Source organism: Hyperoodon ampullatus, assembly GCF_949752795.1.
Source record: "Hyperoodon ampullatus genome assembly, chromosome: 1".
In the NCBI taxonomy this organism is placed as follows: Eukaryota; Metazoa; Chordata; class Mammalia; order Artiodactyla; family Ziphiidae; genus Hyperoodon; species Hyperoodon ampullatus.
The window spans coordinates 46279044-46297411 of NC_136914.1; the positions used below are offsets into that span (position 1 = coordinate 46279044).

At 39.0% G+C, this 18368-nt stretch overlaps 1 protein-coding gene across 1 annotated transcript in view; it reads left to right on the plus strand.

Annotated features, from left to right (window-relative positions):
• Window positions 1-350: 350 nt before the first annotated feature.
• The window catches only part of LOC307054292 (uncharacterized protein), a gene marked incomplete at its 5' end in the record, with an annotated part of 31317 nt that continues 13299 nt past the window's right edge, over window positions 351-18368 (plus strand). Inside the window, 5 exons of the mRNA XM_079705905.1 lie at window positions 351-428; window positions 5722-5792; window positions 9213-9309; window positions 11139-11240; window positions 18163-18321. Coding sequence (XP_079562031.1) covers window positions 351-428; window positions 5722-5792; window positions 9213-9309; window positions 11139-11240; window positions 18163-18321 — 507 coding nt within the window. The remainder of the gene's footprint in view (window positions 429-5721; window positions 5793-9212; window positions 9310-11138; window positions 11241-18162; window positions 18322-18368) is intronic.

Sequence of the window (18368 nt, forward strand, 5' to 3'; positions counted from 1 at the left end):
AGCAAGTACTTGCTGAATTCATGAATGAATCTCATTTTAAATCAAGGTCTATTATTTTACATGTCCTAGATTGAGAATGAATCCTACGTAGGTAAACACTGTGAAGTAACTGGCTCCTAAATTATTTTAAGGATGACGACGAAGAAAGGCTTCACTTAACCAAAGCCAGTTTTTCCAGAGACTTTGCCCGGTCTCATCACAGTTTCAGCCCAGGCAAGGAAGGGCCCCGCCTCCCTGCCTGCCAATCAATCGCTCCTCGCGCCTGCGCAGACACAGCCCCTCCCGGAGCCACGCCCCAGTCAGCACTCCGAGACTGTTGCGGGTGGTTAGGCCCGGCGGGATCGCCCACTATGACGATCGCCTACAGCTGCATTGCAAATGGCCGAGCGGTCCTAGCGGAGCTGACCCTAACCGGCGGCTCTTATCAGGTACTCCTGGGTTGTCACCTCGGCCTTCGCAGGTTCCACTTTTCGAGGGTGGCGCCCACTGGACCCGCCCCTCAGGACGGAGCACCGAGGGGCTGCCCGGAGCGGGCTGTTGAGGCGTGAGGAGGCCCCGCTCCCGCGTACGGCCTAGCTTGCGAGATGGTGAATCCCTGGCGTGAGCCACTCGCGCTCCCGGCCGGCCGAGCCGCAAGTGCGCCGCCCAGGGGTTAGGGTTGGTGCTGCACGCGACATACTTGTGATTTGCAGTCACGTTTAATTCCGGAGACCCTTAAAGATTTTCTCTCCCCCGCGGAGAAATGGCCTGGAGTTCAACACACATTTATCGAACGTGTTTTAGTTGCAAAATCCCGGGGTAAAGGTGTAGGAGATGCAACAAGGAAGAAAAGACGGCGCCTGGAGTTGTCCCTTGATGAGCACATTGCCCTTTTATACCCAAGGGCTGCATTCGTTCTCCTCCAATGTAAAAAGTATTTCAATGGCGAGAGATGGAGATTGTTCCTGTAGCACTCAAGATGGGTGACTGCTTACCAACCACAGAGGAGGTGCTTGGCTTAAAAGTATTACAAGAGTGAGCACTAGCCTGCCACAGGAAAGGGGAATGGGGACTCCATGCAGAGGGAACAGAATGGCGTGTTTGGGGGAACCGCAAGAACCTCAGTGTGGCTAGAGCACAGGATCGCAGTATATAGGAGCTAAAGCAGAGGTCAGAAAAGTGGACAGAGAATAGTTGATGGAAGGTCCTATATTCAGCTTGTTCTCTTATCCGAGGGAAACCAGGGAGCGGTTAAAGATTTATAAATGGAGGAATAGCAAGATCTGATCCATTTACTGGAAATTTTGGTCTGGTTACAATACAGAAGGGGGATTGGAGGGAAGAGAACCAGTTTGGATGGTGGTGTTATAGTTTATCTAGGAGATCTAAAGTCCTGAGCTAAGGCAATGACAGTGAAGAAGGAGAGGAGTGGGCAGATCCTAAAGAGACTTTGCAAACTAACCCTCAGGAGTTAATGACTGGCTGGATATGTAGGATAGGGGACAGGGCCATGCCTAGGATGATTCTCAGTTTTCTTTTCTTTTTTTTTTAATCTTTTGTCCCCAGCTTTATTGAGATATAATTGGCATATAACATTTTGTAAGTTTAAGGTGTACAATGTGAAGATTTGTCAAATTTTTTTCTTAGGTGGCATTAAACAAGATAGAAACTACAGATGGAGGGGCAGGATTCTGGGGGAAGAAGTCAGAGGAAATGCAAGGGCGGAAAGTACAATTTGGGACAGGTTGAATTTTGTTGCCGGTTGGAAATAGCCAATCTATTTGTGTGTTTATTCCTCCATCTTATTCCCAAAAGATTTAAGTCATTATAAGTTCCAATAGGTAGCAGTCAGAGGGTCAGGGCTAACAGTTAAAGATGGTAGAAGTGGGTAAGATTGCCCAAGTGAGAAGAAAGGAGTACCAAAAGGCAGAACACTGTTAAGAATAGAATAGAGAGGCTGGTCACCAAATGAGAGCAGTGGTATTCTGAAAGCTGAGAGAAGAAAATTACAAGAATGTCTCATGACCCAAAGAAGTTGACCAAGATCCAAGAGGTGTTCATTGGACTGACAATTAGGAAATGGTAAGTGATCCTACTGATAGTGGTAGAGGTAGAGGCAGAAGAAGCCAGGTTGCTTTAAGCCAAGTGAATGGGAGACCAGGAAGTAGAGAGAGTGAAGTTAGACTGTTCTTTCAAGAATTTAGAAAGGGACTGAGAGAGGGTGAAAGCTAGAAGAAGTATGGTCCAGGAAAGGGCCTCATTTTTTAATACAGGGAAAACCTTCACCTGAATATAGGCTAATGGAGAGGAGAAGAGGTTGAAGATAAAAGGGGCAGTGATTATTGGTTAGAGCAAGACCTGAAGGAGCACAAAGGGATGGATCCAATGTGGCAGTAGAGATGTGAGCCTTGGTTTAGAGGAATGCTGTCTTTCTCTTGGGGGAAGGAGGGGGTGTGGATATAGACATGGAATTTAGTCTCCTTCTGAGGCTCTCCTCTGTGCCAGTCCCTTGAATGCCATGTTCTTCAGGGTTCTAACTTTAGTCCTCTTTTAACTTGACACATTCGTTCACAGAAATGGACACCTTTATTTTGATCACTGCCAAATCTGCTTGCAAGGTAATCTCTTTCCATGAGTAGATTGCCTAATAGAAGAAGTTCAAGCATATCATGTCCAGCACTAAATTAATTCTTTCCTAGTGGATTCCTCCTCGTGTATTTCTAATCTTGCCACATAGCTCTACTAAGCCATTCAAGCTGGAAACTGGGAGTCATCTTTCATTTTTCCCTCTTCTGCACCCTCAAATGTGTTCTTTGCCACCAAGTTTTATCAGTTCCATCTCCTGAGTATATCTTGAATCCATCTCCTTGTTTCTGAACCACATCTTCATCAAGGCCCTTATTACTTCTCACCAGCGTTATTGAAGATGCCTCCTAACTCATCTCCCAGACCTCAGCCTTGTCCCTCTCAAAACCAGCCTCCACACTGCTGCTCAGAGGCTTGTTCCTAAAAGCAAATATGATCATCCTGTCACTCCCCTGCTTAAATTTTGCGATACGCGGGCCTCTCACTGTTGTGGCCTCTACCGTTGTGGAGCACAGGCTCCGGAAGCGTAGGCTCAGCAGCTATGGCTCACGGGCCCAGCCACTCCGCGGCATGTGGGATCTTCCCAGACCAGGGCTCGAACCCGTGTCCCCTGCATCGGCAGGCAGACTCTCAACCACTGCACCACCAGGGAAGCCCTGATTACTTGCACTGTAAAGTTCATAGTCCTTAGCCTGGCATTCACAGCCCTCCCTGGTAGGGCTTTTCCATGATTACCTCCTTCTCTTTCCCAGCTGTCCCTGTGCTCCAGCCATCCTGAACTTCATGCTGCTCTCCAGTCTCACCAAGGTCTCCCTTCCAATCTCCTATTCCCTCTCCCCGGAACCCACTTGTCTCCATTTTTTAGCAGTGTCACCTCTCCTGTGCTCTGAGATGTTTCTCAATTCCTCCTTGAAGCCTTCTCTATGCCCAGGCTAATTTACATCCCTTTACCAAACTACTTGCCAGGTTGAACTGGAATCTTCTTTTACTTATCTGTCTCTGCCATCGGACTCCTTCAGGACAGGGACTGTTTTCATCTCTGTCCTTACAGTGGACAATGCCTGGACATAGTATGTTCTCAATAACTACTTCATTAATTATGAAGGGAGAGAGTCAGAAAGTTGAAGGAGTTTATAAGCCCATTGGCCTCTCTTTATGAAGCATGCAGGGAGGTAAGAAAGTGGAAGATGGTGGAGCAGTATGCAGTTGGGTGACAGGATTAAAGGTCTGGAATGACTGCTGTGTGGAAGGCTGACCAGGGAGAAGGAGCTTTAAGGCACAGTTCTATCCTATCTTCCTTCAGTGCTAAATATTAATGTCACAAATATTTTATACTCATTAGAAAATATTAGTACCTACCAAAGCTTAATCATGAAATCAGATGGAACTGGACAGGACTGTAGAGATCATCTTACCCAATCCTTTCATTCTTCACACAAGGAAACAGACCCAGACAAGTCATTTTCTTAGGTTGTGCAGCACTTCAACTCCAGAAATGGCACTACAGTCCAGTGTGTCAATTATTTTACTGCCTCATGTTGCCATTTGCTTTGTTTCACATTTTTCTATGATTTCATAGTTTATATACTCTAAAAGAGACACTTTGGGAAGGCTAGGGGAATATGTTCCAGTGATGAGAATAGAGTAACTGAAAGATTATGTATTCTCTTAATTCCCTTAATGTTTCTTAGGAAATCCTTTCCTAGAGAATATTGCCTGGATTTTTCTGGTAATACCAAGAATTTCAAGTTTTACTCTCTACTGTTAATAACAAGCTTTTCTCTCCCCAAAAATTTTTATTTCAAGTGTCATTTTTTGAAAATGAAAAGTTAATCAGGAGTGTGGCTATTTTAAGTCTTCTTAGGTAACTTTCAGTTTCCTTTCACACTTCCTAAAGTCAATTAATGGGATTCCATATAATTAACTGTATTTAAGGTATTCTGGATAATCATAATACCTTGCAAATTTTCTCCCAAAGAATGAGCCTTATAAGAAACAAGTAGGGGGGCTTCCCTGGTGGCGCAGTGGTTGAGAGTCCACCTGCCGATGCAGGGGACACGGGTTCGTGCCCCGGTCCGGGAAGATCCCACATGCCGCAGAGCGGCTGGGCCTGTGAGCCATGGCCGCTGAGCCTGCGCGTCCGGAGCCTGTGCTCTGCAACGGGAGAGGCCACAACAGTGAGAGGCCTGCTTACCGCAAAAAAAAAAAAAAAAAAAAAAAAAGAAGTAGGGACTTCCCTGGTGGTGCAGTGGTTAAGACTCCTCCTGCCAATGCAGGGGACACGGGTTCAATCCCTGGTCCGGGAAGATCCCACATGCCACGGAGCAACTAAGCCCATGCGCCACAACTGCTGAGGCTGTGCTCTAGAGCCTGCAAGCCACAACTACTGAGCCCGTGTGCCTGGAGCCCGCGCGCTGCAACTACTGAAGCCTGTGCGCTGTAGGGCCCGCGTGCTGCAACTACTAAGCCTGCATGCTGCAACTACTGAAGCCTGCACGCCTAGATCCCATGCTCTGCAACAAGAGAAGCCACCGCAACAAGAAGCCCACGCACCACAACGAAGAGTAACCTCCCACTCGCCTCAACTAGAGAAAGCCCATGCACAGCAACGAAGACCCAACGCAGCCAAACAAAAAACAAAAAGAAAAGTAGAGGGGATCTTAGCAATTATTTGTTTAATAGAAAGATGTAAGTGAATAATAATGAGTAAAATTTTTATCTTAATCTAAAAAAAAGATAGAAGACTGCATAGGTTATTCAGAGACTAAAAGCTGAATACTTTTAATCCATTAACATTTTATGTATAGCTTCTTCAAAGTCACTGAAAAGATATTTGATTAGATAGTCAAATATCTTCCCAATCATATTAATAATGTGCTGTGAAAAGGACTAATTAGTGCAACTTTTATTTGCACACTTATATGTATATACACAAAGTATATGTATATTTATGTAATTTTAATATTTTCCTTCATATTCATATGAACATTTCATGATAACTTGCCTCTTACCATGCATTATGAATAACCACCCATTAGTTCTCCTAGTAAACAGTTGTTCCTTAATAAACTAAACAAAACATTGGTAAATTAAGCAGATGAGTAATGAAAGACACTACAATCTTCTACAAAGTAAATGCTGACAATTTATTTTTAGGAAGCAGCGGCAACAGTGCTTAAACTAGTGCTTCTTAGAGCTGAACCAAAGACCATAATTCAAATGGGAAGGTAAGGAATATTCTAATAAAAGTCTATTTTTTAATCATTACCAGCTGATAATTACAGTGATAATGACGTGGGGGAAAATGTTTCTTATACAGACTCTTGACTGAACCCTCAGAAAGGAGAACTTCTATATGTAAAATTATAAAATCATGAATGAGAATGATGAACATTAAATTCAAGATAGTGGTTACCTCTGCAAAAGAGAAGGGAGGAGAAATTGAGGAAGGGTATACAGGGGACATTAATTGTATCTTTAACATTTTGACTGAATGGTAGGTCTACAAGTGTTCTTGTTATCTTATTCTCCATACCTTTTTAGTTATCCCCAAAATATTTCATTAATAAAAAAGGAAACTTCCACTTGAAAATATCTTTAATAACATCACTCTACTTTACTTGGGACATCACATGGTATGGCTTAAACCACGTAATGTCCCAAGTAAACATTTGCTAGTAAAACAGGTGGGGAATAAGAGATCTATTATTTTTAGACTCATCATTGTTGTTTTAAGAGGAGGTTTGTTTTAACCTTTATATTGTAAAATAAAACAAAATACAAAAGCCACATCAAGCAAATATATAGTTTTATGAAGTTTCTCAAAGGACCTCCCCCAACCAACTGCAACTACCATCTAAGCCAAAAAATAGAACGCTGCCATGTATCCCCAAAACTCCCTACCACGTATCCTGCCCCATTCACAGTTTCCTCCCTCCCCACCAAATCAACCACCATTCCAAATTCTGTAGCAGTCACTTATCCTGTTTCTTCATTGCCTCAGCACCTAAATGAGCATCCTCAGGCACAAGAGCCCAATCCTGCCCATTTTTTAATTTGGTGTCTTTTAAGTCTCTTTAATCCATATATTCCCCCCTCCACCACTTTTCTTTCCTTACAATTTATTGTTGAAGAACCTATAGAGTTTCCCTCAGTCTGGTTTTGCTGATAGCATATTCAAAATGCAGTTCACCATGGTCAAGTGGCTGGATCCAGTGGCCTAATCCCTTTGGCAAGACTGCAGGTGTTTTTTCATCAGACGGTATATAATACCTGCTTATATCTCCTTTTGGCATGCTAGTAGCCATTGATATTCATTGCTTACACCCTAGAGCCATTAATTTATTGGGGGTTGCATAATGGTGATATTCTAGTTTTGTTTTCATTTGTTAGCTGGAATGATTTCACAAACAGATTCTTTCCTCCTCTACTCTTGGCTTACCTATATTGAACATTCTAATTTGAATCTTTTGAGGACCTCTTCCCTGAACTCCAGACTTGTATATCCAACTGCTCATTCCACATATCTGTTGGATGTCTGATGGGCATCTCAGACTTCTGTCCAAAGCCACGCCTCCTCCTGCAGTCTTCCACATACCACCTTTCCAGTTCCTCAGGCCTAAAACCTTCAGGATCCTTGACTTTGGTCTCTTTTACTTCCAAACCCAGCCCATCAGCAAATCCTGTTGTCTTTACCTTCCAAACATACTCAGAATCTGACCACCTCTGCCACCATCCCTTGCTTGGGTGACTTGATATAAAGTTAAGTTCTTTTTTTTTATTATTTTGTTTTTGATTTTTAAGGATTGCACTCTTTAAAGTTTGATTTAATAACATTTTACAATTATGTAAAACATTTATATGGCTCCAAAGTCAAATCTACAAAATGAGTTTCCTTCACAAAGTCTAATTTTCATTGCTTTCTTCACACTACTCTCTCTCCCTCTATGTAGGTAACCATTTCAAATAAGTTCTTACCTTTTCTTTTTTTTCTATAAGAGACACATACGTATATTTGTACTTCCCTTATGTTAGGAAATGAGACTGATACATAAATTGCAGTACATCATACACACTTTTCTCCATCTTGCACTTGTCAGTTAACAATATATCCTAGTCGTCAGGTATTCAAGATTTTTAATATTTAAGGATGTTTTCTGAGTGTTACCAATAACACACTAAGCATAAATTTAAAATCACATCCAGTATCAATTTAGATCACATATATAACTTTTGGAGAGATGACAGAATTAGCAACTCTTTTCCTGTGAAGACTCCTCCCTATTTAAAAATAAAAATATTTTCCTAGTGGATATTATGCATGTCAATATCATCATTAAAAATATTTGTAGAGGGCTTCCCTGGTGGCGCAGTGGTTGAGAGTCCGCCTGCCAATGCAGGGGGTGGGGGTTCGTGCCCCGGTCCGGGAGGATCCCGCGTGCCGCGGAGCGGCTGGGCCCGTGGGCCATGGCCGCTGGGCCTGCGCCTCTGGAGCCTGTGCTCCTCAGCAGGAGAGGCCACAGCGGTGAGAGGCCCGCGTACCGCAAAAAAAAAAAAATATATATATATATATATTTGTAGCATATTGTATTCATGACATATCTTAAATTTTCTGCCCCTGGGATTATCTTTTCTACCTATTTTTGAGATTCCTCATTCTCATATCTATCCAGTTTAGCATTTGAACAGGTCTGTTGCCTGTTGACCATTTGGATATAGGGTGCTCAAAAATGACTAGATTAAAGCCTAGGCACCAAGCAACTATTTTGGTTGCCATATTCCTAAATTTTCTGGATTGTTGGGTAGTAAAGATGGAGGCACTTTCCAAGAGTCTTCTAGCCTCCTAATAAGTGAGTCTGAGAAGGCACAAAAGCTCTAGAAGTTGGAGTGGTCAGGAAAAGCTACACTTCAGATTACTATGGGGAGTTTAATTCCCCCTCCTGGACTCATCCTGTTCTCTAGAATATTTGGTCTTGGGAATTCACAAATTTCAAATTCTAATCTATCATAATAGAAAGCCAAGAAGCGCCAAAATTAAATATGTCTACCTAAAAATATAAGGATAGTAAAAATCAGTGAACATAGCATTTTCTCTTTGATCAGAATCTAGATTCAGTCTTGGAATGAGAGTAACTTCCATCAAAGGCATGTGAAATATATATGATTAGATTATTAGAATTTTCTCTATTGTAATTTATTTTTATTGATGCAATTTTAAATACATATTCACATTTTAGAGAGTTTTTATTTAACATAGTTTAATTTTTCAAAGGTATGAAAGATTTCTAATTATTCTGATTATAAAAAGTTATCTACATAATTTTGTTTTTTGGGTTTTTTTTTTTTGCGGTACGCGGGCCTCTCACTGCTGTGGCCTCTCCTGTAGCAGAGCACAGGCTACGGACGCGCCGGCTCAGCGGCCGTGGCTCACGGGCCTAGGTGCTCCACGGCATGTGGGATCTTCCCGGACCGGGGCACGAACCCGTGTCCCCTGCATCGGCAGGCGGACTCTCATCCACTGCGCCACCAGGGAAGCCCTCTACATAGTTTTTATACTATTAATGAGAGCTTGAAAACGAAATTAAATCCCCTTATCAGTACTTAATTTCTTTAATATTATCATGTAACTGAATGTATTCTTTTCAAAGCTTTGTCTACCATACTCTCTTTATTGACGGAATCACTTACCTATGTGCCTCAGACAATGCCTTAGATACTGTAACACCATCTGCATTTCTTAAAAATGTAAGTAATTTCTTTGACCGCTTTGACTTTTTCAGTTATTGAAATTATGAGGTCTGTTTTATAGTTTATTGGTAATAATGTCCCTAACCAAAAGCAGATCTGTCTATATAGCAGAGCCATTAGTGACCTTCAGAGATTTCTTACCTTCATCCCTCATCTGTCTTCTGCTTCTACAATTCCCCTAACTCTAAAGCAAGATCTACAAAGATGATTAACCCAGATCATCTTTGGAATCTCTCATATTTATTTTGTTCTTTAAAAATAAGAAAAATTAAGCTTTACTAATATTTAATATACCTTCTCAATAGCATATGCATTTAATTTTCAAATAATTATAGATAAGACACTTCTGGCAGAAAATATGAATCAATTATGAGTTAAATGAAAAAAAAATTTTTAATCAAGATATACTACTTTTAGAGAACGTTTTACCAGAAAGTTGCCAACAAATATGAAATATGATAAATAGAGTACTTATGCATATGTAGTTACATAGATACATGAGATTTTATAAATTTCTTAAAGGCTAATTAACCTTCTCAATAGATATCATCTACTGCTGACTATCACCCAGTGTCTAACTTCCAACTAGAATAAGACTGTGAAAGGCAGTCTCAGAGACAGACTAGGGCTAAGTCATTTATTCTGGTAATTTTATGATCCAAATAGTATGTTTTTTTCTTATTTTAAAAAGTAAATGGGGCTTCCCTGGTGGAACAGTGGTTGAGAGTCCGCCTGCTGATGCAGGGGACACGGGTTCGTGCCCTGGTCCGGGAAGATCGCACATGCCGGGGAGCGGCTGGGCCCGTGAGCCATGGCCGCTGAGCCTGCGTGTCCGGAGCCTGTGCTCTGCAATGGGAGAGGCCACAATAGTGAGAGGCCCGCGTATCGCAAAAAAAAAAAAAAAAAAAAAAAGTAAATAATACTAATCTTCAATTTTATTCACAAATATATAATTTAGGAAAAATATTTTAACAAAAAATATTAATGGAAAAATCAGTCAGCTGTACTATAGTTATTAATAGTTATTCTCCAGTCACATTATGCATACATTTCATTTGTTTAGTGTACCAACTTGTTTTAACACAACTCAAACTGTAACCATATATCGAATCAAGGATTATAAGGCCTAATATTGTAATTCACTCTACATTTATGCCTAGACAATTGTTAGCATCTACATGATAAACACTGTTAGCCATTTAACTGACTATACTCTAATTTTTTTTTCCCTCTCTGCCATTATGGAAAAACATGCAACTTTTCCAACTTTCCAAAACCAGATGACACAAAATTACTAACTGCATGATTTTTACCACTGCTTTTCGGGTGATACAACATTAAGTACAAACAGTTGTCAGAATTCCTTCTTAAAGCTTTGAAATATCATATAACAACCCTATAGGGTTTGGAAGATAGTCTTATGACATTTAGTTGGGATTGTTTTGTTATCATTGAATGGATTTTGAGGGTAAGAGCAGGAGGGGAAAATGAAAAGCACTTACTTAGAGAATATCAGTGACTCCTATCCTTCCTTGTCTGCCAGAGGTGAACATCTGCGAGTCCCCTCAAGTCTTCAGAAATACCAATACCAAAGAATCAAGGTAGCACCTGCAATCTCACGATACAAGATATGAGATATGAGCACACTTTTCATTAAATACTGCATCTTTAAAATAGAAAAGATACCCTGCCACCAAAAATCTAGAACCGTTCTGGTTTCTTTTATTGCAAGTTTCTGCCAGACTTTGCTTCAAATAAACACTTGCTATGTAATTCTCCAGTTGAAATTATCTATATAATTTAAATATTTCCATTAATTTCCCCAGGTTAGTGAGACTTTTCTGAGCGATCCTTTGATGTCACAAGAACATTTTTCTCCGTCAAATGCAGTTGCTACAGATTTTCAACAAGTATTAGGAAAGTATATGGTATGTAACCTCCAAGTGTGATCCTAAACATTGTCAGTATTACATCTGACAAATCAGTTAGGAATTATGAGTTAAGAGCTGTTAAGGTGAATGAGAACTAAGAACTTCTATCTCTATATAATGATAAGGAATGATATCCATGAAATATTGATAAGTGAATAAAGCAAGACAGAGAAAATATATATGGTATACTGTTATTTACTTACCATCCTTATATGCAACCATTTAAGAAAGAGGGAATAAATACAAATATGTTTGCTTATACCAAAAACAAAGGGGGGATGGGGGGACAAAGGAAGGATAAACCAAAAACATTTCACTGGTTGCCTGTGTATGGATGGGGACAGGAATAGAAACTAGACCTCTCTGAATGAAACTTGTCTTTCAAATTCGACTTGGAACCATGTAAATATTTTACACAATTTTAAAAATTATAATAATCATAATCATTGTGTAAATATTTTACACAAATATTAAATTAAATATTTTAAAAGTAGTCCCTCAGCAGAAATTAACATTGTAAATCAACTATACTTCAATAAATTTTTTTAAAAAGAGTAGTCCCTATTAAGTGAAATAAGACAGTCACAAGAGGACAAATACTGTGTGATTCCACTTATATGAGGTACATAGAGTGGTCAGATTTATAGAGACAGAAAGTAGAAAGGTGGTTGCCAGAGCCTGGGAGGAAGGGAGAAGGAGAAGTTATTGTTTAATGGGTACAGAGTTTCAGTTTGGGAAAATAAAAAGGTTCTGGAGATAGATGGTGGTGATATATTTAATGTGAACATATTTAATGCCACTGAACTATACAGATAAAAATGGTCAAAATTGTACATTTTATGATATGTATGTTTTACCATAATAAAGTTTTTTTCTTTTATTGAAGTACAGTTGCTGTACAATATAAGTTACAGGTGTACAATATAGTGATTCACAATTTTTAAAGGTTATACTCCATTTATAGTTATTATAAAATATTGGCTATGTTTTACAATATATCCTTGTAGCTTATTTTTTTCCTAATTGTTTGTACCTCTTAATCCCCTACACCTACCTCAACCCCCTCCCCTTTCCTGACCCCACTGGTAACCACTAGTTTGTTCTCTATATCTGTCAGTCTGCTTCTTTTTTGTTATATGCCTTAGTTTGTTGTATTTATTAAATTCCACATATAAGTGATATCATACAGGATTTGTCTTTCTCTGTCTGACTTATTTCACTTAGCATAATGCCCTCCAAGTTCATCCATGCTGCTGCAAATGGCAATATTTCATTGTTTTTTACAGCTGAGTAGTATTCCATTGTATATATGTATACCACATCTTCTTTTTGTTTTGTTTTTTTGTTTTTACCACATCTTTTTTTTTTTTTTTTTTTTTTTTGTGGTACGCGGGCCTCTCACTGTTGTGGCCTCTCCCGTTGCAGAGCACAGGCTCCAGATGCACAGGCTCAGCGGCCATGGCTCATGGGCCCAGCCGCTCCGCGGCATGTGGGATCTTCCCAGACGGGGGCACGAACCCGTGTCCCCTGCATCGGCAGGCGGACTCTCAACCACTGTGCCACCAGGGAAGCCCTACCACATCTTCTTAATCCATTCATCTGTTGATGGACACTTAGGTGGCTTCCATATCTTGGCTATAGTAAATAATGCTGCTATGAACATTGGGGTGCATGTATCTTTTCAAATTAGTGTTTCGGGGTTTTTTTTCGGATATATATACTGGGGAGTAGAATTGCTGGGTCATATGGTAGTTCTATTTTTAGTTTTTTGAGAAAGCTCCGTACTGTCTTCCACAGTGGTTGTACCAACTTACATTCCCATCATCAGTGTATAAAGGACAAACCAAATATTTGATGATACTAAGGAATTCTTTTAGATGTGATAATGATGTGGTTTTGTTTTTTAAGAAAAACAAGGCCATATCTTTTAGAGATACAGACTGAAGCATTTACAGATTAAAATAATAGACTGTCTAGGATTTGCTTTAAAATAATACATTTGGGGAAGGAGTAATCAGTAGTAGTACAGATGAAATAAGATTGGCCATGTGTTGCTAACTGCTGAAAGTAGGTGATGGGTACACTAAACAATTCACTCTGCTTCTGTATATGTTTGAACCTTTCCATAATAAAATATTTTAAGTATACCTGCATTAGTTTTCTATTTATGATAACGAATTTGTATGGTGGGCTTCCCTGGTGGTGCAGTGGTTGAGAATCTTCCTGCCAATGCAGGGGACACGGGTTCAAGCCCTGGTCTGGGAAGATCCCACATGCCGCGGAGCAGCTAGGCCCGTGAGCCACAACTACTGAGCCTGCGCAACTAGAGAAAGCCCTCGCACAGAAACAAAGACCTAACACAGCCAAAAATAAATAAATAAATAAATAATTTGTATGGTATCAAATTACCACAAATCAGCAGCCTAAAACAACACACATTTATTATCTCACCATTTTTATGAGTTAGGAATCAAGGCGTGGTTTAACTGGATTTTCTGCTTAGGGTCTCACAAGGCTGCAGTGAGTGTCAGCCAGACTATGTTCTCATCTGGAAGCTCGAGGAAGAATCTGCTTCCAGACTCATTCAGATTGTTGCAGAATTTATTTCCTAAGAGCTGTGCAAGGGATGCAGCTTTTTGCTGGCTGTTGGCTGGAGGACACCCTCGGTCCTAAAGACTGATAGCAGTTCTTTGCCACGAGGGCGTCCTCAGCACAGTTGCTTGCTTCTTCAAGGCCAGCAGAGGAATCTCTCACTCCAGTCTGCTAAATATTATATAATATGATGTAATCACAGGAGTGACATCCATCACCTTTGCTTCCATTCGTTAGGGGCAGATCACACTGAAGGGGAGGGAATTTTATAAAGATGTGACTCAGTGGGGGTCCCCACAGGGTGAGTCCACCACAATGCCTGAAGAAATAACTAAAGATAGATATATTAAATTTGTATATTCTCTTGTGGAGAATTCTGCAATATTCAACCCAGCTAAAATATATAATTAACATAGCTCCCTGAAAACCCTGAGAAAATATGCACATTTTAAGCAGTTAACACATCTGACATCAAAGAAATTTGTTTAACATGTATAAACTAACCTGGTGAGCTTCAAATCTGTAGAAAATTTTATAAAAGGTGTTGACTTTTTTATACTATAATTAGCAAAATGCACACAGCAAAAAAAAAGTAGTTTTGAGAGAGTTTTAAGTATATTTATATATATAAATGTACCAAATGCCATTGAATGGACTATGAATACATTATCTTAACAAAACTTAGATGAGTCTCTTAATCTTAAAAGATTAAGCATTTTTTAAAAGGAGAGAAAAAGAAAAGGAATAAAAAAATCAAAGATTCACCATTTATCTTAACTTGATTATGTATTTTTTTAATTAATTTTTATTGGAGTGTAGTTGCTTTACAGTGTTGTGCTAGTTTCTGCTGTACAGCAAAGTGAATCAGTTATACATATACATATATCCACTTTTTTTTTGGATTTCCTTCCCATTTAGGTCACCACGGAGCACTGAGTAGAGTTCCCTGTGCTATATCTTAACTTGATTATGTCTTAATAAAACAATTTTAACCCATGAGCCATAGAGGCATCCACTAAACATTTCTTAACACAAGCCACCAAAACCTTATTTCCAAATAAGGTCACATTCACAAGTATCCAGAATTAGGACTTAAAAGAATGTTTTTGGGGGAACATGGTTCAACTAGGAATTCCCTCTTTTCTGCATTCCAACTAGTGAGCTCCTCACAGAACATCAATTGTAAGTTGCATGGTCCAGTGACCAAGATCAGAGTTCTGTTTAAGGTGGATTTGATCACTTGCCAAAGAGCAGGGGATTTTAATATCATTTTTATATTTAAAAATAATGCTCATTAATAAAGTGAAATAATACAAAAGTATATAAAGTAAAATATAAATATCTCCTACAATCTCAATCAAACCCTCCTGAGGTGAACATTCTTAACAGTTTGGTGTGTAAGCTTCCAGAATTTATATATATATATATATATATATATATATATAGAAATTCACAAAACTGGGATCATTAGTACAATAGGTAAAGGCTTAATCTCTAGAGCTTCTTAGTCTGAATCCTTGTTTTGCCTCTAGCTGTGTAACATTGGGCAATATATTAACTTTCTCAATCTGAGTTTTCTTATTTAGAAAATAAAAGATGAAAAGAGTAGTACTTTATATAATGGTTTGGGAATTAAATGAATTAATACGTGTGAAGTGCTTAAAACAGTGGCTGCCACATACTACGTGCTTGATAAGTTATTATTTAATACTCTTCTGCAGCTGCAGCTTACTTTTTAAATATAACACTATATCTTAGAGATCATTTTTTATTGAAGTAGTTGATTTACAATGCCATGTTAGTTTCAGGTATACAGCACAGTGATTCAGTTATATATATAATTCTCTTTCAGATTCTTTTCCCTTACAGGTTATTACAAAGTATTGAGTACTTTGAGTATCATTGAATATAGTTGACTGTAGTTCCCTGTGCTATACAGTAGGTCTTTGTTGATTATCTATTTTATAAGTAGTAGTGTATATATGTTAATCCCAAACTCTTAATTTATCCCTCCCCACACTGTCCCCCCTTGGTAACCATAAGTTTGTTTTCTATGTCTGTGAGTCTCTTTCTGTTTTGCAAGTGAGTTTATTTGTGTCTTTTTTTTTCAGATTGCACATATAAGCAATATCATATGATATTTGTCTTTGTCTGGCTTCACTTAGTATGATAATCTCTAGATCTATCCATGTTGCTGCAAATGGCATTATTTCATTCTTTTTTATGGCTGAGTAATATTCCTTTGTATATATATACCACATCTTCTTTATCTATTCCTCTGTCGATGGACTTTTAGGTTGCTTCCATGTCTTGGCTATTGTAAATAGTGCTGCAGTAAACATTGGGGTGCATGTATCTTTTCAAATTACAGTTTTCTCCAGATGTAGAGGTCATTTTTAATATGGATAGAGTGGAAGACAAAAATAGCAACAAAGAACAAGAGCAATGAATAGAAAATGGTGACAAATATGGTAGATATTAATCCAGCTATATCAATAATCACTTTAAAAGTTAATGGCCTAGGACTTCCCTGGTGGTGCACTGGTTAAGAATCTGCCTGCCAATGCAGGGGACATGGGTTCAAGCCCTGGTCCAGGAGGATCCCACATGCCATGGAGCAATTAAGGCCATGTGCCACAACTACTGAGCCTGTGCTCTAGAGCCCACGAGCCACAACTACTGAGCCCACACACTGCAGCTACTGAAGTCCACGCACCTAGAGCCCCTGCTCCACAACAAAGAGAAGCCACCGCAATGAGAAGCCCACGCACCGCAACAAAGAGCAGCCCCTGCTCGCTGCAACTAGAGGAAGCCCGCACGCAGCAATGAAGACCCAACTCAGCCAAAAATAAATAAATAAATAAATTAATTAATTAAAATAAAATTAAAAAGTTAATGGTCTAAATACACTAATTAAAAGAGATTGTCAAACTGGATCAAGAAGCTGTCATGAGAATGAGAAGACAAGCTGCAGACTGGGAGAAAATACTTGCAAAAGGAAAATCTGATAAAGAACTGTAACCCAAAATATAGAAAGTACTCTTAAAACTCAACGATCAGAAAACAACCCAATTTTTAAAATGGGCCAAATATTTGAATAGATATGTCACCAAAGAAGATATACAGATGGCAAATTAGCATATGAAAAGGCTCAACATCATATGTCATTAGGGAATTGAAAATTATAGCAACAATGAAATACCCCTAACACACCTATTAGAATGGCCAAAGTTCAAAACACTGACAACACCAAATGCTGGGAAGGATGTGGAGCAATAGGAACTCTGATTCACTGCTGATGGGAATGCAAAATTGTATAGTCACTTTGGAAGACAATTTGGCTGTTACTTACAAAACTAACATACTCTTACCATATGATCCAGCAATAGTGCTCCTCGGTATTTACCCAAAGGAGTTGAAAATTATATCCACACAAAAACCTGTATATGGATATTATAGCAGCTTTATCCATAATTGCAAAGACATGGCAGCAATCAAGATGTCTTTCCATAGGTGAATGGATAAATAAACTACAGTACATCCAAACAATGGACTATTATTCAGCACTAAGAAGAAATGAGCTATTAAACCATGAACAGACATGGAGGAAACTTAAATGCATATTGCTAAGTGAAAGAAGCCAATCTGAAAACACTGCATACTGTATGACTCTAACTATACGGTATTCTGGAAAAGACAAAACTATGGAGACGGTAAAAAGACCAGTTTTTGCGAGGGCTTAGGGAAAAAGGAAGTATGAATAGGTGGAGCACAGAGGATTATAAGGGCAGTGAAACTGTTCTGTATGATACTGTAAAGATGAAAACATGTCATTAGACATTTGTCAAAATCCACTGAATGTACAATATTAACAGTGAACCCTAATGGAAACTATGGACTTTGGATGATAATGATGCATCAACATAGGGTCATCCATTGTGACAAATGGACCACTCAAGCGCAGGATGTTGATAGTGAGGGCGGCCGTGCATGTATGGGGGGTAAGGAGCATGCAGTAACTCTGTAATTTCCACTCAATTTTACCATGAACCTAAAACTGCTCTTTTAAAAAGTCTATTCAAATAAATACACAATTTAAATTCTTTAAAAATCCACTGCTGATTGAATACATTGATATATTCCCTCTCCTGCCACCCCCCATTTTTTCTTCATGATTAAGGTAGGACAATTTGAGGCTTAGTTGATTCCTTATGCTGAAATACAAGTGAGATGTACCTTTGACACCTTTGTTCTAATTTGTACAATATATCACAATAGATTTCATTTATAGAAAATAAAATGTACATTATATTTCACTTCTATATAGATGAAATACAATAAAAATCAAGAGGACAGCTCGATATCCACACTGAAGAGTCAAGTAACTGATGTAAAAAATGTGATGACCCAAAATATCGATAAAATTTTGGAAAGAGAAGAAAGATTGAATATCTTCACTGATAGGACAGATGATCTGCAAACAACTGTGAGTGTTACATGGCTGTCTTAATACCCAAACAGTGCTCTAAGTCA